A 21,965-nucleotide genomic window follows, 5' to 3' on the forward strand; every position below is an offset into this window, starting at 1 on the left:
ACATCTGGATGAGCATGTGAAACATTGAGACTGAATGCTGGGGAAGGGGATATGAGCAGAGGGGCCAGTAGGGACATAGTGGACTAGGGGGCCTGCTTCTGTGCTGTCAGACACTGTGAATGACTGCAGGCTGAATAATGGCGCATTGTTTACTCACTGGCTGTCTTCATTCATCAGCAGGTAATAAGGCTGGTGGGCGAATGGATTTCCGTCCAGCACCACAGACCTGGAAACATCAAGTGTGGAGTCAGTGTGGCTCAACTGCCCCACCCAACTTGCACCTGCATCAACCCTCCTGGCGTGACTCTCTCCTAATGTATTTATTACACCTTACTGTCAAGGGCAACGCTTATTGTCCATCCCCTCTGCCCTCGAGGAGGGTCCAGCTATCCCTCGATCCACGATAGTCTGTGTGGTGAAGGTGCTCCCATGTGCTGTTGGGGTCCGTTCTGGGATTTAAACCCAGAGATGGTGAAAGTAGAGTGAAATATTTCCACATTAGGATGATGTATACAACTTACTTAGAGATTATACAGTCTCCCCAACTTCCCTGTTGTGTAAACCCACTTGACAACTCAGAGGGTTAGGCAGCATCTTTGGAGGGAAATGAAAGGCTGATGTTTCAGGTCCAGAACCTTCATCTGGGTTAATATGTAAGAGGTCCCTAATGAAAGGACTCAACCTGAAACATCTTCGTCCATTTCCCACCACAGATGCTGCCTGATCCGCTGATTCCTCCAGCACTTGCTATGTCAGCTGAGATTCTAAAACTTGCAGTCTCTTGTGACTGCATCACATCTACACGTTCCTAGGTGCAGAGTTACAGAACGCTCTACAAGACTTCTATAAATATACTGTTGAAAGCATCCTCAGTGGTCTGGTACAGCAATATAAGGAGATGCAGAGCATAGTGGACTCAGCCCAACAGTGGACATCATGCTTTCCTCACCCTTGACAGTATCTACAGGAGGGACTGCCTCAGGAAAAGACAAAATCCTTAATCAAAAATGCCCTTCATCCAAGCCATGCCATCTTTTCATAGATACCGTTGGGCAGGAAGTACAGAAGCCTTAAGTCCCACAGCACCAGGTTTAGGAACAGTGATGTCCCTTCAATTACTAGCTTCTTGAACCATCCTGACAACCTTATTCACAACAGCTTAGTAACACTCTGAAAACTTTGAATACTAAAACTTACTTTTATTTTGTTGTAATCATTCTTTCTTGTGTTCATGTTTAATGTGGTTTTCTTGTGAATGCTGCACATCTGTTGCAATGGGTCTATGGTGCTGCTGCAAGTAAGCTTTACATCCCATACGCACACACATGGACTGTGAGTGACAGTAAACCCGACTAACCAGTGTGCAGTCAGTACCTTTAGCATCTCTACAATTTGCAGTCAGAACACCCTCCCTGGTGAGCGCACACACACCCACCCTTGTGAGTGTGCACGCACACCCTCTCCAGTGAGCACACACACACCCACCCTTGTGAGTGTGCACGCACACCCTCTCCAGTGAACACACACACACCTACCCTTGTGAGTGTGCACGCACACCCTCTCCAGTGAGCACACACACACCCACCCTTGTGAGTGTGCACGCACACCCTCTCCAGTGAACACACACACACCTACCCTTGTGAGTGTGCACGCACACCCTCTCCAGTGAACACACACACACCTACCCTTGTGAGTGTGCACGCACACCCTCTCCAGTGAGCACACACACACCCACCCTTGTGAGCGCACACACACCCACCCTTGTGAGTGTGCACGCACACCCTCTCCAGTGAACACACACACACCTACCCTTGTGAGTGTGCACGCACACCCTCTCCAGTGAGCACACACACACCCACCCTTGTGAGTGTGCACGCACACCCTCTCCAGTGAGCACACACACACACACCCTTGTGAGTGTGCACACACACACCCTCTCCAGTGAACACACACACACCCACCCTTGTGAGCGCGCACACACACCCTCTCCAGTGAACACACACACACCTACCCTTGTGAGTGTACACACACACCCTCTCCAGTGAACACACACACACCCACCCTTGTGAGTGTGCACACACACACCCTCTCCAGTGAACACACACACACCCACCCTTGTGAGCGCGCACACACACCCTCTCCAGTGAACACACACACACCTACCCTTGTGAGTGTGCACACACTCTCTCCAGTGAGCATGCACACACACCCTCTTGTGAGCGCGCACACACACCCACCCTTGTGAGCGCACACACACCCTCTTGTGAGCGCGCACACACACCCTCTCCAGTGAGCATGCACACACACCCCCTCTCCAGTGAGCACGCACACACACCCCCTCTCCAGTGAGCACACACACACCCTCTCCAGTGAGCACACACACACACACCCCCTCTCCAGTGAGCACACACACACCCTCTCTCCAGTGAGCACACGCACACACACACCCTCTCCCGTGAGCACGCACACACACCCCCTCTCCAGTGAGCACACGCACACACACACCCTCTCCCGTGAGCACGCACACACACACCCTCTCCAGTGAGCACACACACCCCCTCTCCAGTGAGCACACGCACACACACACCCTCTCCCGTGAGCACGCACACACACACCCTCTCCAGTGAGCACACACACCCTCTCCAGTGAGCACACACACCCCCTCTCCAGTGAGCACGCACACACACCCTCTCCAGTGAACACACACACACCCTCTCCAGTGAGCACGCACACACACCCTCTCCAGTGAACACACACACACCCTCTCCAGTGAGCACGCACACACACCCTCTCCAGTGAACACACACACACCCTCTCCAGTGAGCACGCACACACACCCTCTCCAGTGAACACGCACACACCCACCCTGGTGAGAGTGCGTAGGCGCACACACACACACCCTCTCCCGTGAACACGCACACACCCACCCTGGTGAGAGTGCGTAGGCGCACGCACACACACCCTCTCCAGTGAGCACACGCACACACACCCTCTCCCGTGAACACGCACACACCCACCCTGGTGAGCGCGCACACACACCTTCTCCAGTGAGTGCGCGCACACCTACCCTTGTGAACACGCACACACCCACCATTGTGAGTGTGCACACACACCCTCTCCAGTGAACACACACACACCCACCCTGGTGAGCGCGCACACACACCTTCTCCAGTGAGTGCGCGCACACCTACCCTTGTGAACATGCACACACCCACCATTGTGAGTGTGCACACACACCCTCTCCAGTGAACACGCACACACCCACCCTGGTGAGAGTGCGTAGGCGCGCGCACACACACCCTCTCCCGTGAGCACACACACACACACACCCACCCACCCTAATGTGCATGTAAAAGCCCCCAGTGTGTATCCATAACATCATCCCTGGTCTGTTTCTTACTTGAGGCTGGTGCACTGGCGCAGGATGGCAACGAGCGCAGTGAAGGTGGCTTCAGTCAGACCCACGTTCCAGAGACTGCAGAACACAAACAGAGGTCAGCACAGACACAGCCCAGGGCCTGTCCTCAGTACCTGTCAGCTGAGGCTCTGGATCACTTCTCCACAGTGGAGAGAGAGAGGATGAATAAGGACAATAGAATAACAATATAGTGTCAGTATGTCGACTGTGCGCGTGAGACAGAGGGTCAGTATGCAGACTGTGAGTGTGAGACGGGGGGTCAGTACGCAGACTGTGAGCGTGAGACGGAGGGTCAGTACGCAGACTGTGGGTGTGAGACAGAGGGTCAGTACGCAGACTGTGAGCGTGAGACGGGGACAGTACGCAGACTGTGAGTGTGAGACAGGGGATCAGTACGCAGACTGTGGGCATGAGACAGGGGGTCAGTACGCAGAGTGTGGATGTGAGACGGGTTCAGTGTGTGGACTGTGGGTGTGAGACATGGGGTCAGTACACAGAGTGTGGGTGTGAGACGGGTTCAGTGTGCGGACTGTGGGTGTGAGACAGGGGGTCAATAGGCAGAGTGTGGATGTGAGACACAGGGTCAGTACGCAGACTATGGGCGTGAGACAGGGGGTCAGTACGCAGACTGTGAGTGTGAGACGGGGTCAGTACGCAGACTGTCAGCGTGAGACGGGGTCAGTACACCGACTGTGGGCGTGAGACAGGGGGTCAGTATGCAGAGTGTGAGACAGGGGGTCAGTACACAGTCTGTGAGCGTGAGACAGGGGGTCAGTACGCAGACTGTGAGTGTGAGACGGAGGGTCAGTACGCAGACTGTGGGCGTGAGACAGGTGGTCAGTACGCGGACTGTGACTGTAAAACAGGGGGTCAGTACGCGGATTGTGGGTGTGAGACAGGGTTTCAGTACGCAGGCTGAGGGTCTGAGATGGGGGTCAGAACGCAGACTGTGGGTGTGAGACAGGAGGTCAATACGCAGACTGAGGGTGTGAGACAGGAGGACAGTACACACACTGGATGTGAGACAGCAGGTCAGTAGACACACTGGATGAGAGACACGGGGTCAGTACGCAGATTGTACCAGATGGGGTCAGTACGCAGACTGTGAGTGTGAGACGGGGTCAGTACGCAGACTGTAAGCGTGAGACGGGGTCAGTACACCGACTGAGGGCGTGAGACAGGGGGTCAGTATGCAGAGTGTGAGACAGGGGGTCAGTACGCAGACTGTGAGTGTGAGACGGGGTCAGTACGCAGACTGTAAGCGTGAGACGGGGTCAGTACACCGACTGAGGGCGTGAGACAGGGGGTCAGTATGCAGAGTGTGAGACAGGGGGTCAGTACACAGTCTGTGAGCGAGAGACAGGGGGTCAGTACGCAGACTGTGAGTGTGAGACTGGGGGTCAGTATGCAGACTGTGGGTGTGAGACAGAGGGTCAGTACGCAGACTGTGGGCGTGAGACAGGGGGTCAGTACGCAGACTGTGAGTGTGAGACGGGGTCAGTACGCAGACTGCGAGTGTGAGATGGGGTCAGTACGCAGACTGTCAGCGTGAGACGGGGTCAGTACACCGACTGTGGGCGTGAGACAGGGGGTCAGTACGCAGAGTGTGGATGTGAGACGGGTTCAGTGTGTGGACTGTGGGTGTGAGACATGGGGTCAGTACACAGAGTGTGGGTGTGAGACGGGTTCAGTGTGCGGACTGTGGGTGTGAGACAGGGGGTCAATAGGCAGAGTGTGGATGTGAGAAACATGGTCAGTACGCAGACTATGGGCGTGAGACAGGGGGTCAGTACGCAGACTGTGAGTGTGAGACGGGGTCAGTACGCAGACTGTGAGTGTGAGATGGGGTCAGTACGCAGACTGTCAGCGTGAGACAGGGGGTCAGTACGCAGACTGTGAGTGTGAGACTGGGGGTCAGTATGCAGACTGTGGGCGTGAGACAGAGGGTCAGTACGCGGACTGTGACTGTAAAACAGGGGGTCAGTACGCGGATTGTGGGTGTGAGACAGGGTTTCAGTACGCAGGCTGAGGGTCTGAGATGGGGGTCAGAACGCAGACTGTGGGAGTGAGACAGGAGGTCAATACGCAGACTGAGGGTGTGAGACAGGAGGACAGTACACACACTAGATGTGAGACAGCAGGTCAGTAGACACACTGGATAAGAGACACGGGGTCAGTACGCAGATTGTACCAGATGGGGTCAGTATGCAGACTGTGAGTGTGAGACAGGGGGTCAGTACGCAGACTGTGAGTGTGAGATGGGGTCAGTACGCAGACTGCGAGTGTGAGATGGGGTCAGTACGCAGACTGTCAGCGTGAGACGGGGTCAGTACACCGACTGTGGGCGTGAGACAGGGGGTCAGTATGCAGAGTGTGAGACAGGGGGTCAGTACACAGTCTGTGAGCGTGAGACAGGAGGTCAGTACGCAGACTGTGAGTGTGAGACTGGGGGTCAGTATGCAGACTGTGGGTGTGAGACAGAGGGTCAGTACGCAGACTGTGGGCGTGAGACAGGGGGTCAGTACGCAGACTGAGTGTGAGACGGGGTCAGTACGCAGACTGCGAGTGTGAGATGGGGTCAGTACGCAGAGTGTCAGCGTGAGACGGGGTCAGTACACCGACTGTGGGCGTGAGACAGGGGGTCAGTACGCAGAGTGTGGATGTGAGACGGGTTCAGTGTGTGGACTGTGGGTGTGAGACATGGGGTCAGTACACTGAGTGTGGGTGTGAGACGGGTTCAGTGTGCGGACTGTGGGTGTGAGACAGGGGGTCAATAGGCAGAGTGTGGATGTGAGACACAGGGTCAGTACGCAGACTATGGGCGTGAGACAGGGGGTCAGTACGCAGACTGTGAGTGTGAGACGGGGTCAGTACGCAGACTGCGAGTGTGAGATGGGGTCAGTACGCAGACTGTCAGCGTGAGACGGGGTCAGTACACCGACTGTGGGCGTGAGACAGGGGGTCAGTATGCAGAGTGTGAGACAGGGGGTCAGTACACAGTCTGTGAGCGTGAGACAGGGGGTCAGTACGCAGACTGTGAGTGTGAGACTGGGGGTCAGTATGCAGACTGTGGGCGTGAGACAGAGGGTCAGTACGCAGACTGTGAGCGTGAGACAGGGGGTCAGTACGCAGACTGTGGGTCTGAGACACGGGGTCAGTACGCAGAATGTGGGCGTGAGACAGGGGGTCAGTAGGCAGAGTGTGGGTGTGAGACAGGGGTCAGTAAGTGGACTGTGGGTGTGAGACACGGGGTCAGAACGCAGACATGTGGGCGTGAGGCAGGGGGTCAGTACGCAGACTGTGAGCGTGAGACAGGGACAGTACGCAGACTGTGAACGTGAGACGGGGTCAGTATGCAGAGTGAGAGACAGGGGGTCAGTACACAGTCTGTGAGCGTGAGACAGGGGGTCAGTATGCAGACTGTGAGTGTGAGACTGGGGGTCAGTATGCAGACTGTGGGTGTGTGAGACAGAGGGTCAGTACGCAGACTGTGGGCATGAGACAGGGGGTCAGTACGCAGACTGTGAGTGTGAGACGGGGTCAGTACGCAGACTGCGAGTGTGAGATGGGGTCAGTACGCAGACTGTCAGCGTGAGACGGGGTCAGTACACCGACTGTGGGCGTGAGACAGGGGGTCAGTACGCAGAGTGTGGATGTGAGACAGGTTCAGTGTGCAGACTGTGGGTGTGAGACATGGGGTCAGTACGCAGAGTGTGGGTGTGAGACGGGGGATCAGTACGCAGACTGTGGGTGTGAGATAGGTTCAGAGTGCGGACTGTGGGTGTGAGACAGGGGGTCAGTAGGCAGAGTGTGGATGTGAGACAGGGGGTCATTAAGTGGACTGTGGGTGGGAGACACGGGGTCATTAGGCAGAGTGTAGATGTGAGACAGGGGGTCAGTAAGTGGACAGTGGGTGTGAGACACGGGGTCAGTACGCAGATTGTGGGCGTGAGGCAGGGGATCAGTACGCAGACTGTGGGTGTGAGACACCGGGTCAGTATGCAGACTGTGGGTGTGAGATACAGGGTCAGTACGCAGACTGTGGGTCTGAGACACGGAGTCAGTACGCAGACTGTGAGTGTGAGAAAGGGGGTCAGTACGCAGACTGTGGGCGTGAGACAGGGGGTCAGTACACAGACTGCGGGTGTGATAAAGGGGGTCAGTCCACAGAATGTGGGCATGAGACATGGGGTCAGTAGGCAGAGTGTGGTTGTGAGATGGGTTCAGTGTGCGGACTGTGGGTGTGAGACAGGGGGTCAGTAGGCAGAGTGTGGATGTGAGACAGGGGGTCAGTAAGTGGACTGTGGGTGGGAGACACGGGGTCAGTACGCAGACTGTGAGTATGAGACACCGGGTCAGTATGCAGACTGTGGGTGTGAGATACGGGGTCAGTATGCAGACTGTGGGTCTGAGACACAGGGTCAGTACTCAGAATGTGGGCGTGAGACGGGGGGTCAGTACACAGACTGCGGGCGTGACAGGAGGTCAGTGCACCGACTGTGGGTGTGAGACAGGGGGTCAGTACGCAGACTGGGAATGTAAAACAGGGGGTCAGTACGCGGATTGTGGGCGTGAGACAGGGTTTCAGTATGCAGGCTGAGGGTCTGAGAAGGGTGCCAGAACGCAGACTGCGGGTGTGAGACAGGAGGTCAATATGCAGACTGTGGGTGTGAGACAGGAGGTCAATATGCAGACTGAGGGTGTGAGACAGGAGGACAGTACACACACTGGATGTGAGACAGCAGGTCAGTAGACACACTGGATGAAAGACACGGGGTCAGTACGCAGATTGTACCAGACGGGGTCAGTACACAGACTGTGAGTGTGAGACAGGGGGTCAGTACGCAAACTGTGAGTGTGAGACAGGGGGTCAGTATGCAGACTGTGGGTGTGAGACAGAGGGTCAGTACGCAGACTGTGAGCGTGAGACAGGGGATCAGTACGCAGACTGTGGGCATGAGACAGAGGGTCAGTATGCGGACTGTGTGTGTGAGACAGGGGTTCAGTATGCGGTCTGTGGGTCTGAGACGGGGGGTCAGTACGCAGACTGAGTGTGAGACGGGGTTAGTACACCAACTGTGGGCGTGAGCCAGGGGGTCAGTACGCAGACTGTGAGTGTGAGACAGGGGGTCAGTACGCATACTGTGGGCGTGAGACGGGGGTCAGTACGCAGACTGTGGGTGTGAGACAGAGGGTCAGTACGCAGACTGTGAGCGTGAGACAGGGGATCAGTACGCAGACTGTGGGCATGAGACAGAGGGTCAGTATGCGGACTGTGTGTGTGAGACAGGGGTTCAGTATGCGGTCTGTGGGTCTGAGACGGGGGGTCAGTACGCAGACTGAGTGTGAGACGGGGTTAGTACACCAACTGTGGGCGTGAGCCAGGGGGTCAATACGCAGACTGTGAGTGTGAAACAGGGGGTCAGTATGCGGACTGTGTGTGTGAGACAGGGGTTCAGTATGCGGTCTGTGGGTCTGAGACGGGGGGTCAGTACGCAGACTGAGTGTGAGACAGGGGGTTAGTACACCAACTGTGGGCGTGAGCCAGGGGGTCAGTACGCAGACTGTGAGTGTGAGACAGGGGGTCAGTACGCATACTGTGGGCGTGAGACGGGGGTCAGTACGCAGAGTGTGAGTGTGAGACAGGGGGTCAGTACACAGAGTGTGGGTGTGAGACAGGAGGACAGTACACACACTGGATGTGAGACAGCAGGTCAGTAGACACACTGGATGAGAGACACGGGGTCAGTACGCAGATTGTACCAGATGGGGTCAGTACGCAGACTGTGAGTGTGAGACAGGGGGGTCAGTACGCAGACTGTGAGTGTGAGACGGGGTCAGTACGCAGACTGCGAGTGTGAGATGGGGTCAGTACGCAGTCTGTGAGCGTGAGACAGGGGGTCAGTACGCAGACTGTGAGTGTGAGACAGGGGATCAGTACGCAGACTGTGGGCGTGAGACGGGGTCAGTATGCAGAGTGTGAGACAGGGGGTCAGTATGCAGACTGTGGGCGTGAGACAGAGGGTCAGTACGCAGACTGTGAGTGTGAGACAGGGGGTCAGTATGCAGACTGTGGGTGTGAGACAGAGGGTCAGTACGCAGACTGTGAGCGTGAGACGGGGACAGTACGCAGACTGTGAGCGTGAGACAGGGGATCAGTACGCAGACTGTGGGCGTGAGACAGAGGGTCAGTATGCAGACTGTGAGTGTGAGACGGGGTCGATACGCAGACTGTGGGCGTGAGACGGGGACAGTACGCAGACTGTGAGCGTGAGACAGGGGATCAGTACGCAGACTGTGGGTGTGAGACAGAGGGTCAGTACGCAGACTGTGGGCGTGAGACGGGGACAGTACGCAGACTGTGAGCGTGAGACAGAGGGTCAGTATGCAGACTGTGGGTGTGAGACAGAGGGTCAGTACGCAGACTGTGAGCGTGAGACGGGGACAGTACGCAGACTGTGAGCGTGAGACAGGGGATCAGTACGCAGACTGTGGGCGTGAGACAGAGGGTCAGTATGCAGACTGTGAGTGTGAGACGGGGTCGATACGCAGACTGTGGGCGTGAGACGGGGACAGTACGCAGACTGTGAGCGTGAGACAGGGGATCAGTACGCAGACTGTGGGCGTGAGACAGAGGGTCAGTATGCAGACTGTGAGTGTGAGACGGGGTCAGTACGCAGACTGCGAGTGTGAGATGGGGTCAGTACGCAGAGTGTCAGCGTGAGACGGGGTCAGTACACCGACTGTGGGCGTGAGACAGGGGGTCAGTACGCAGAGTGTGGATGTGAGACGGGTTCAGTGTGTGGACTGTGGGTGTGAGACATGGGGTCAGTACACAGAGTGTGGGTGTGAGACGGGTTCAGTGTGCGGACTGTGGGTGTGAGACAGGGGGTCAATAGGCAGAGTGTGGATGTGAGACACAGGGTCAGTACGCAGACTATGGGCGTGAGACAGGGGGTCAGTACGCAGACTGTGAGTGTGAGACGGGGTCAGTACGCAGACTGCGAGTGTGAGATGGGGTCAGTACGCAGACTGTCAGCGTGAGACGGGGTCAGTACACCGACTGTGGGCGTGAGACAGGGGGTCAGTATGCAGAGTGTGAGACAGGGGGTCAGTACACAGTCTGTGAGCGTGAGACAGGGGGTCAGTACGCAGACTGTGAGTGTGAGACTGGGGGTCAGTATGCAGACTGTGGGCGTGAGACAGAGGGTCAGTACGCAGACTGTGGGTGTGAGACAGGGGGTCAGTACGCAGACTGTGAGCGTGAGACAGGGGGTCAGTACGCAGACTGTGGGTCTGAGACACGGGGTCAGTACGCAGAATGTGGGCGTGAGACAGTGGGTCAGTAGGCAGAGTGTGGGTGTGAGACAGGGGGTCAGTAAGTGGACTGTGGGTGTGAGACACGGGGTCAGAACGCAGACATGTGGGCGTGAGGCAGGGGGTCAGAACGCAGACTGTGAGCGTGAGACGGGGACAGTACGCAGACTGTGAGCGTGAGACGGGGACAGTACGCAGACTGTGAGCGTGAGACGGGGTCAGTATGCAGAGTGTGAGACAGGGGGTCAGTACACAGTCTGTGAGCGTGAGACAGGGGGTCAGTATGCAGACTGTGAGTGTGAGACTGGGGGTCAGTATGCAGACTGTGGGTGTGTGAGACAGAGGGTCAGTACGCAGACTGTGGGCATGAGACAGGGGGTCAGTACGCAGACTGTGAGTGTGAGACGGGGTCAGTACGCAGACTGCGAGTGTGAGATGGGGTCAGTACGCAGACTGTCAGCGTGAGACGGGGTCAGTACACCGACTGTGGGCGTGAGACAGGGGGTCAGTACGCAGAGTGTGGATGTGAGACAGGTTCAGTGTGCAGACTGTGGGTGTGAGACATGGGGTCAGTACGCAGAGTGTGGGTGTGAGACGGGGGATCAGTACGCAGACTGTGGGTGTGAGATAGGTTCAGAGTGCGGACTGTGGGTGTGAGACAGGGGGTCAGTAGGCAGAGTGTGGATGTGAGACAGGGGGTCATTAAGTGGACTGTGGGTGGGAGACACGGGGTCATTAGGCAGAGTGTAGATGTGAGACAGGGGGTCAGTAAGTGGACAGTGGGTGTGAGACACGGGGTCAGTACGCAGATTGTGGGTGTGAGATACGGGGTCAGTATGCAGACTGTGGGTCTGAGACACAGGGTCAGTACTCAGAATGTGGGCGTGAGACGGGGGGTCAGTACACAGACTGCGGGCGTGACAGGAGGTCAGTGCACCGACTGTGGGTGTGAGACAGGGGGTCAGTACGCAGACTGGGAATGTAAAACAGGGGGTCAGTACGCGGATTGTGGGCGTGAGACAGGGTTTCAGTATGCAGGCTGAGGGTCTGAGAAGGGTGCCAGAACGCAGACTGCGGGTGTGAGACAGGAGGTCAATATGCAGACTGTGGGTGTGAGACAGGAGGTCAATATGCAGACTGAGGGTGTGAGACAGGAGGACAGTACACACACTGGATGTGAGACAGCAGGTCAGTAGACACACTGGATGAAAGACACGGGGTCAGTACGCAGATTGTACCAGACGGGGTCAGTACACAGACTGTGAGTGTGAGACAGGGGGTCAGTACGCAAACTGTGAGTGTGAGACAGGGGGTCAGTATGCAGACTGTGGGTGTGAGACAGAGGGTCAGTACGCAGACTGTGAGCGTGAGACAGGGGATCAGTACGCAGACTGTGGGCATGAGACAGAGGGTCAGTATGCGGACTGTGTGTGTGAGACAGGGGTTCAGTATGCGGTCTGTGGGTCTGAGACGGGGGGTCAGTACGCAGACTGAGTGTGAGACGGGGTTAGTACACCAACTGTGGGCGTGAGCCAGGGGGTCAGTACGCAGACTGTGAGTGTGAGACAGGGGGTCAGTACGCATACTGTGGGCGTGAGACGGGGGTCAGTACGCAGACTGTGGGTGTGAGACAGAGGGTCAGTACGCAGACTGTGAGCGTGAGACAGGGGATCAGTACGCAGACTGTGGGCATGAGACAGAGGGTCAGTATGCGGACTGTGTGTGTGAGACAGGGGTTCAGTATGCGGTCTGTGGGTCTGAGACGGGGGGTCAGTACGCAGACTGAGTGTGAGACGGGGTTAGTACACCAACTGTGGGCGTGAGCCAGGGGGTCAATACGCAGACTGTGAGTGTGAAACAGGGGGTCAGTATGCGGACTGTGTGTGTGAGACAGGGGTTCAGTATGCGGTCTGTGGGTCTGAGACGGGGGGTCAGTACGCAGACTGAGTGTGAGACAGGGGGTTAGTACACCAACTGTGGGCGTGAGCCAGGGGGTCAGTACGCAGACTGTGAGTGTGAGACAGGGGGTCAGTACGCATACTGTGGGCGTGAGACGGGGGTCAGTACGCAGAGTGTGAGTGTGAGACAGGGGGTCAGTACACAGAGTGTGGGTGTGAGACAGGAGGACAGTACACACACTGGATGTGAGACAGCAGGTCAGTAGACACACTGGATGAGAGACACGGGGTCAGTACGCAGATTGTACCAGATGGGGTCAGTACGCAGACTGTGAGTGTGAGACAGGGGGGTCAGTACGCAGACTGTGAGTGTGAGACGGGGTCAGTACGCAGACTGCGAGTGTGAGATGGGGTCAGTACGCAGTCTGTGAGCGTGAGACAGGGGGTCAGTACGCAGACTGTGAGTGTGAGACAGGGGATCAGTACGCAGACTGTGGGCGTGAGACGGGGTCAGTATGCAGAGTGTGAGACAGGGGGTCAGTATGCAGACTGTGGGCGTGAGACAGAGGGTCAGTACGCAGACTGTGAGTGTGAGACAGGGGGTCAGTATGCAGACTGTGGGTGTGAGACAGAGGGTCAGTACGCAGACTGTGAGCGTGAGACGGGGACAGTACGCAGACTGTGAGCGTGAGACAGGGGATCAGTACGCAGACTGTGGGCGTGAGACAGAGGGTCAGTATGCAGACTGTGAGTGTGAGACGGGGTCGATACGCAGACTGTGGGCGTGAGACGGGGACAGTACGCAGACTGTGAGCGTGAGACAGGGGATCAGTACGCAGACTGTGGGTGTGAGACAGAGGGTCAGTACGCAGACTGTGGGCGTGAGACGGGGACAGTACGCAGACTGTGAGCGTGAGACAGAGGGTCAGTATGCAGACTGTGGGTGTGAGACAGAGGGTCAGTACGCAGACTGTGAGCGTGAGACGGGGACAGTACGCAGACTGTGAGCGTGAGACAGGGGATCAGTACGCAGACTGTGGGCGTGAGACAGAGGGTCAGTATGCAGACTGTGAGTGTGAGACGGGGTCGATACGCAGACTGTGGGCGTGAGACGGGGACAGTACGCAGACTGTGAGCGTGAGACAGGGGATCAGTACGCAGACTGTGGGCGTGAGACAGAGGGTCAGTATGCAGACTGTGAGTGTGAGACGGGGTCAGTACGCAGACTGCGAGTGTGAGATGGGGTCAGTACGCAGAGTGTCAGCGTGAGACGGGGTCAGTACACCGACTGTGGGCGTGAGACAGGGGGTCAGTACGCAGAGTGTGGATGTGAGACGGGTTCAGTGTGTGGACTGTGGGTGTGAGACATGGGGTCAGTACACAGAGTGTGGGTGTGAGACGGGTTCAGTGTGCGGACTGTGGGTGTGAGACAGGGGGTCAATAGGCAGAGTGTGGATGTGAGACACAGGGTCAGTACGCAGACTATGGGCGTGAGACAGGGGGTCAGTACGCAGACTGTGAGTGTGAGACGGGGTCAGTACGCAGACTGCGAGTGTGAGATGGGGTCAGTACGCAGACTGTCAGCGTGAGACGGGGTCAGTACACCGACTGTGGGCGTGAGACAGGGGGTCAGTATGCAGAGTGTGAGACAGGGGGTCAGTACACAGTCTGTGAGCGTGAGACAGGGGGTCAGTACGCAGACTGTGAGTGTGAGACTGGGGGTCAGTATGCAGACTGTGGGCGTGAGACAGAGGGTCAGTACGCAGACTGTGGGTGTGAGACAGGGGGTCAGTACGCAGACTGTGAGCGTGAGACAGGGGGTCAGTACGCAGACTGTGGGTCTGAGACACGGGGTCAGTACGCAGAATGTGGGCGTGAGACAGTGGGTCAGTAGGCAGAGTGTGGGTGTGAGACAGGGGGTCAGTAAGTGGACTGTGGGTGTGAGACACGGGGTCAGAACGCAGACATGTGGGCGTGAGGCAGGGGGTCAGAACGCAGACTGTGAGCGTGAGACGGGGACAGTACGCAGACTGTGAGCGTGAGACGGGGACAGTACGCAGACTGTGAGCGTGAGACGGGGTCAGTATGCAGAGTGTGAGACAGGGGGTCAGTACACAGTCTGTGAGCGTGAGACAGGGGGTCAGTATGCAGACTGTGAGTGTGAGACTGGGGGTCAGTATGCAGACTGTGGGTGTGTGAGACAGAGGGTCAGTACGCAGACTGTGGGCATGAGACAGGGGGTCAGTACGCAGACTGTGAGTGTGAGACGGGGTCAGTACGCAGACTGCGAGTGTGAGATGGGGTCAGTACGCAGACTGTCAGCGTGAGACGGGGTCAGTACACCGACTGTGGGCGTGAGACAGGGGGTCAGTACGCAGAGTGTGGATGTGAGACAGGTTCAGTGTGCAGACTGTGGGTGTGAGACATGGGGTCAGTACGCAGAGTGTGGGTGTGAGACGGGGGATCAGTACGCAGACTGTGGGTGTGAGATAGGTTCAGAGTGCGGACTGTGGGTGTGAGACAGGGGGTCAGTAGGCAGAGTGTGGATGTGAGACAGGGGGTCATTAAGTGGACTGTGGGTGGGAGACACGGGGTCATTAGGCAGAGTGTAGATGTGAGACAGGGGGTCAGTAAGTGGACAGTGGGTGTGAGACACGGGGTCAGTACGCAGATTGTGGGCGTGAGGCAGGGGATCAGTACGCAGACTGTGGGTGTGAGACACCGGGTCAGTATGCAGACTGTGGGTGTGAGATACAGGGTCAGTACGCAGACTGTGGGTCTGAGACACGGAGTCAGTACGCAGACTGTAAGTGTGAGAAAGGGGGTCAGTACGCAGACTGTGGGCGTGAGACAGGGGGTCAGTACACAGACTGCGGGTGTGATAAAGGGGGTCAGTCCACAGAATGTGGGCATGATGGGGTCAGTAGGCAGAGTGTGGTTGTGAGATGGGTTCAGTGTGCGGACTGTGGGTGTGAGACAGGGGGTCAGTAGGCAGAGTGTGGATGTGAGACAGGGGGTCAGTAAGTGGACTGTGGGTGGGAGACACGGGGTCAGTACGCAGACTGTGAGTATGAGACACCGGGTCAGTATGCAGACTGTGGGTGTGAGATACGGGGTCAGTATGCAGACTGTGGGTCTGAGACACAGGGTCAGTACGCGGATTGTGGGCGTGAGACAGGGTTTCAGTATGCAGGCTGAGGGTCTGAGACGGGTGCCAGAACGCAGACTGCGGGTGTGAGACAGGAGGTCAATATGCAGACTGTGGGTGTGAGACAGGAGGTCAATATGCAGACTGAGGGTGTGAGACAGGAGGACAGTACACACACTGGATGTGAGACAGCAGGTCAGTAGACACACTGGATGAAAGACACGGGGTCAGTACGCAGATTGTACCAGACGGGGTCAGTACACAGACTGTGAGTGTGAGACAGGGGGTCAGTACGCAAACTGTGAGTGTGAGACAGGGGGTCAGTATGCAGACTGTGGGTGTGAGACAGAGGGTCAGTACGCAGACTGTGAGCGTGAGACAGGGGATCAGTACGCAGACTGTGGGCATGAGACAGAGGGTCAGTATGCGGACTGTGTGTGTGAGACAGGGGTTCAGTATGCGGTCTGTGGGTCTGAGACGGGGGGTCAGTACGCAGACTGAGTGTGAGACGGGGTTAGTACACCAACTGTGGGCGTGAGCCAGGGGGTCAGTACGCAGACTGTGAGTGTGAGACAGGGGGTCAGTACGCGGACTGTGTGTGTGAGACAGGGGTTCAGTATGCGGTCTGTGGGTCTGAGACGGGGGGTCAGTACGCAGACTGAGTGTGAGACAGGGGGTTAGTACACCAACTGTGGGCGTGAGCCAGGGGGTCAGTACGCAGACTGTGAGTGTGAGACAGGGGGTCAGTACACATACTGTGGGCGTGAGACAGGGGGTCAGTACGCAGAGTGTGAGTGTGAGACAGGGGGTCAGTACACAGAGTGTGTGTGTGACACAGGAGATCAGTATGCGGACTGTAGGTCTGAGACAGGGGGTCAGTACGCAGACTGAGTGTGAGACAGGGGGTCAGTACGCCGACTGTGGGCGTGAGACAGGGGTTCAGTATGCGGTCTGTGGGTCTGAGACGGGGGGTCAGTACGCAGACTGAGTGTGAGACAGGGGGTTAGTACACCAACTGTGGGCGTGAGCCAGGGGGTCAGTACGCAGACTGTGAGTGTGAAACAGGGGGTCAGTATGCGGACTGTGTGTGTGAGACAGAGGTTCAGTATGCGGTCTGTGGGTCTGAGACGGGGGGTCAGTACGCAGACTGAGTGTGAGACAGGGGGTTAGTACACCAACTGTGGGCGTGAGCCAGGGGGTCAGTACGCAGACTGTGAGTGTGAGACAGGGGGTCAGTACGCACACTGTGGGCGTGAGACGGGGGTCAGTACGCAGAGTGTGAGTGTGAGACAGGAGGTCAATACGCAGACTGAGGGTGTGAGACAGGAGGACAGTACACACACTGGATGTGAGACAGCAGGTCAGTAGACACACTGGATGAGAGACACGGGGTCAGTACGCAGATTGTACCAGATGGGGTCAGTATGCAGACTGTGAGTGTGAGACAGGGGGGTCAGTACGCAGACTGTGAGTGTGAGACGGGGTCAGTACGCAGACTGCGAGTGTGAGATGGGGTCAGTACGCAGTCTGTGAGCGTGAGACAGGGGGTCAGTACGCAGACTGTGAGTGTGAGACAGGGGATCAGTACGCAGACTGTGGGCGTGAGACGGGGTCAGTATGCAGAGTGTGAGACAGGGGGTCAGTATGCAGACTGTGGGCGTGAGACAGAGGGTCAGTACGCAGACTGTGAGTGTGAGACAGGGGGTCAGTATGCAGACTGTGGGCGTGAGACAGAGGGTCAGTACGCAGACTGTGAGTGTGAGACAGGGGGTCAGTATGCAGACTGTGGGTGTGAGACAGAGGGTCAGTACGCAGACTGTGAGCGTGAGACGGGGACAGTACGCAGACTGTGAGCGTGAGACAGGGGATCAGTACGCAGACTGTGGGCGTGAGACAGAGGGTCAGTATGCAGACTGTGAGTGTGAGACGGGGTCGATACGCAGACTGTGGGCGTGAGACGGGGACAGTACGCAGACTGTGAGCGTGAGACAGGGGATCAGTACGCAGACTGTGGGTGTGAGACAGAGGGTCAGTACGCAGACTGTGGGCGTGAGACGGGGACAGTACGCAGACTGTGAGCGTGAGACAGAGGGTCAGTATGCAGACTGTGGGTGTGAGACAGAGGGTCAGTACGCAGACTGTGAGCGTGAGACGGGGACAGTACGCAGACTGTGAGCGTGAGACAGGGGATCAGTACGCAGACTGTGGGCGTGAGACAGAGGGTCAGTATGCAGACTGTGAGTGTGAGACGGGGTCGATACGCAGACTGTGGGCGTGAGACGGGGACAGTACGCAGACTGTGAGCGTGAGACAGGGGATCAGTACGCAGACTGTGGGCGTGAGACAGAGGGTCAGTATGCAGACTGTGAGTGTGAGACGGGGTCAGTACGCAGACTGCGAGTGTGAGATGGGGTCAGTACGCAGAGTGTCAGCGTGAGACGGGGTCAGTACACCGACTGTGGGCGTGAGACAGGGGGTCAGTACGCAGAGTGTGGATGTGAGACGGGTTCAGTGTGTGGACTGTGGGTGTGAGACATGGGGTCAGTACACAGAGTGTGGGTGTGAGACGGGTTCAGTGTGCAGAGTGTGAGACAGGGGGTCAGTATGCAGACTGTGGGCGTGAGACAGAGGGTCAGTACGCAGACTATGGGCGTGAGACAGGGGGTCAGTACGCAGACTGTGAGTGTGAGACGGGGTCAGTACGCAGACTGCGAGTGTGAGATGGGGTCAGTACGCAGACTGTCAGCGTGAGACGGGGTCAGTACACCGACTGTGGGCGTGAGACAGGGGGTCAGTATGCAGAGTGTGAGACAGGGGGTCAGTACACAGTCTGTGAGCGTGAGACAGGGGGTCAGTACGCAGACTGTGAGTGTGAGACTGGGGGTCAGTATGCAGACTGTGGGCGTGAGACAGAGGGTCAGTACGCAGACTGTGGGTGTGAGACAGGGGGTCAGTACGCAGACTGTGAGCGTGAGACAGGGGGTCAGTACGCAGACTGTGGGTCTGAGACACGGGGTCAGTACGCAGAATGTGGGCGTGAGACAGTGGGTCAGTAGGCAGAGTGTGGGTGTGAGACAGGGGGTCAGTAAGTGGACTGTGGGTGTGAGACACGGGGTCAGAACGCAGACATGTGGGCGTGAGGCAGGGGGTCAGAACGCAGACTGTGAGCGTGAGACGGGGACAGTACGCAGACTGTGAGCGTGAGACGGGGTCAGTATGCAGAGTGTGAGACAGGGGGTCAGTACACAGTCTGTGAGCGTGAGACAGGGGGTCAGTATGCAGACTGTGAGTGTGAGACGGGGTCAGTACGCAGACTGCGAGTGTGAGATGGGGTCAGTACGCAGACTGTCAGCGTGAGATGGGGTCAGTACACCGACTGTGGGCGTGAGACAGGGGGTCAGTACGCAGACTGTGAGTGTGAGACGGGGTCAGTACGCAGACTGCGAGTGTGAGATGGGGTCAGTACGCAGACTGTCAGCGTGAGACGGGGTCAGTACACCGACTGTGGGCGTGAGACATGGGGTCAGTACGCAGAGTGTGGGTGTGAGACGGGGGATCAGTACGCAGACTGTGGGTGTGAGATAGGTTCAGAGTGCGGACTGTGGGTGTGAGACAGGGGGTCAGTAGGCAGAGTGTGGATGTGAGACAGGGGGTCATTAAGTGGACTGTGGGTGGGAGACACGGGGTCATTAGGCAGAGTGTAGATGTGAGACAGGGGGTCAGTAAGTGGACAGTGGGTGTGAGACACGGGGTCAGTACGCAGATTGTGGGCGTGAGGCAGGGGATCAGTACGCAGACTGTGGGTGTGAGACACTGGGTCAGTATGCAGACTGTGGGTGTGAGATACAGGGTCAGTACGCAGACTGTGGGTCTGAGACACGGAGTCAGTACGCAGACTGTGAGTGTGAGAAAGGGGGTCAGTACGCAGACTGTGGACGTGAGACAGGGGGTCAGTACACAGACTGCGGGTGTGAGACAGGGGGTCAGTCCACAGAATGTGGGCGTGAGACATGGGGTCAGTAGGCAGAGTGTGGTTGTGAGATGGGTTCAGTGTGCGGACTGTGGGTGTGAGACAGGGGGTCAGTAGGCAGAGTGTGGATGTGAGACAGGGGGTCATTAAGTGGACTGTGGGTGGGAGACACGGGGTCATTAGGCAGAGTGTAGATGTGAGACAGGGGGTCAGTAAGTGGACAGTGGGTGTGAGACACGGGGTCAGTACGCAGATTGTGGGCGTGAGGCAGGGGATCAGTACGCAGACTGTGGGTGTGAGACACCGGGTCAGTATGCAGACTGTGGGTGTGAGATACAGGGTCAGTACGCAGACTGTGGGTCTGAGACACGGAGTCAGTACGCAGACTGTGAGTGTGAGAAAGGGGGTCAGTACGCAGACTGTGGACGTGAGACAGGGGGTCAGTACACAGACTGCGGGTGTGAGACAGGGGGTCAGTCCACAGAATGTGGGCGTGAGACATGGGGTCAGTAGGCAGAGTGTGGTTGTGAGATGGGTTCAGTGTGCGGACTGTGGGTGTGAGACAGGGGGTCAGTAGGCAGAGTGTGGATGTGAGACAGGGGGTCAGTAAGTGGACTGTGGGTGGGAGACACGGGGTCAGTACGCAGACTGTGAGTATGAGACACCGGGTCAGTATGCAGACTGTGGGTGTGAGATACGGGGTCAGTATGCAGACTGTGGGTCTGAGACACAGGGTCAGTACTCAGAATGTGGGCGTGAGACGGGGGGTCAGTACACAGACTGCGGGCGTGACAGGAGGTCAGTGCACCGACTGTGGGTGTGAGACAGGGGGTCAGTACGCAGACTGGGAATGTAAAACAGGGGGTCAGTACGCGGATTGTGGGTGTGAGACAGGGTTTCAGTATGCAGGCTGAGGGTCTGAGACGGGTGCCAGAACGCAGACTGCGGGTGTGAGACAGGAGGTCAATATGCAGACTGTGGGTGTGAGACAGGAGGTCAATATGCAGACTGAGGGTGTGAGACAGGAGGACAGTACACACACTGGATGTGAGACAGCAGGTCAGTAGACACACTGGATGAAAGACACGGGGTCAGTACGCAGATTGTACCAGACGGGGTCAGTACACAGACTGTGAGTGTGAGACAGGGGGTCAGTACGCAAACTGTGAGTGTGAGACAGGGGGTCAGTATGCAGACTGTGGGTGTGAGACAGAGGGTCAGTACGCAGACTGTGAGCGTGAGACAGGGGATCAGTACGCAGACTGTGAGTGTGAGACAGGGGGTCAGTATGCAGACTGTGGGTGTGAGACAGAGGGTCAGTACGCAGACTGTAGGTCTGAGACAGGGGGTCAGTACGCAGACTGAGTGTGAGACAGGGGGTCAGTAAGTGGACAGTGGGTGTGAGACACGGGGTCAGTACGCAGATTGTGGGCGTGAGGCAGGGGATCAGTACGCAGACTGTGGGTGTGAGACACCGGGTCAGTATGCAGACTGTGGGTGTGAGATACAGGGTCAGTACGCAGACTGTGGGTCTGAGACACGGAGTCAGTACGCAGACTGTGAGTGTGAGAAAGGGGGTCAGTACGCAGACTGTGGGCGTGAGACAGGGGGTCAGTACACAGACTGCGGGTGTGAGACAGGGGGTCAGTCCACAGAATGTGGGCGTGAGACATGGGGTCAGTAGGCAGAGTGTGGTTGTGAGATGGGTTCAGTGTGCGGACTGTGGGTGTGAGACAGGGGGTCAGTAGGCAGAGTGTGGATGTGAGACAGGGGGTCAGTAAGTGGACTGTGGGTGGGAGACACGGGGTCAGTACGCAGACTGTGAGTATGAGACACCGGGTCAGTATGCAGACTGTGGGTGTGAGATACGGGGTCAGTACGCAGACTGTGGGTCTGAGACACAGGGTCAGTACGCAGACTGTGGGTGTGAGACAGGTTGTCAGTACACAGACTGAGTGTGAGACAGGGGACAGTACGCAGATTGTGGGTGTGAGACATGGGGTCAGTATGCAGAGTGTGGATGTGAGACGGGTTCAGTGAGTGGACTGTGGGCGTGAGACATGGGGTCAGTACGCAGAGTGTGGGTGTGAGACGGGTTCAGTGTGCGGACTGTGGGTGTGAGACAGGGGGTCAGTAGGCAGAGTGTGGATGTGAGACAGGGGGTCAGTAAGTGGACTGTGGGTGTGAGACAGGGGATCAGTACGCAGACTGTGG

At 57.1% G+C, this 21,965-nt stretch overlaps 1 protein-coding gene across 6 annotated transcripts in view; it reads right to left on the reverse strand.

Annotated features, from left to right (window-relative positions):
• The window catches only part of lrrc71 (leucine rich repeat containing 71), a 166,347-nt gene that overhangs the window by 39,633 nt on the left and 104,749 nt on the right, over positions 1 to 21,965 (reverse strand). For 5 of the 6 annotated variants that reach the window (XR_009514016.1, XM_059979994.1, XM_059979990.1 and 2 more), the window contains 2 exons: positions 3,401 to 3,475; positions 158 to 226 (listed from right to left, as the gene is read on the reverse strand). Coding sequence is in view for 5 of the 6 variants with exons in the window: in XM_059979994.1 (XP_059835977.1) it covers positions 158 to 226; positions 3,401 to 3,475 (144 nt within the window). In the remaining variant the exon portion in view is untranslated. The remainder of the gene's footprint in view (positions 1 to 157; positions 227 to 3,400; positions 3,476 to 21,965) is intronic. The other variant, XM_059979992.1, reaches the window with a different exon arrangement.

This window comes from Hypanus sabinus, chromosome 9 (genome assembly GCF_030144855.1).
Source record: "Hypanus sabinus isolate sHypSab1 chromosome 9, sHypSab1.hap1, whole genome shotgun sequence".
Lineage (NCBI taxonomy): Eukaryota > Metazoa > Chordata > Chondrichthyes > Myliobatiformes > Dasyatidae > Hypanus > Hypanus sabinus.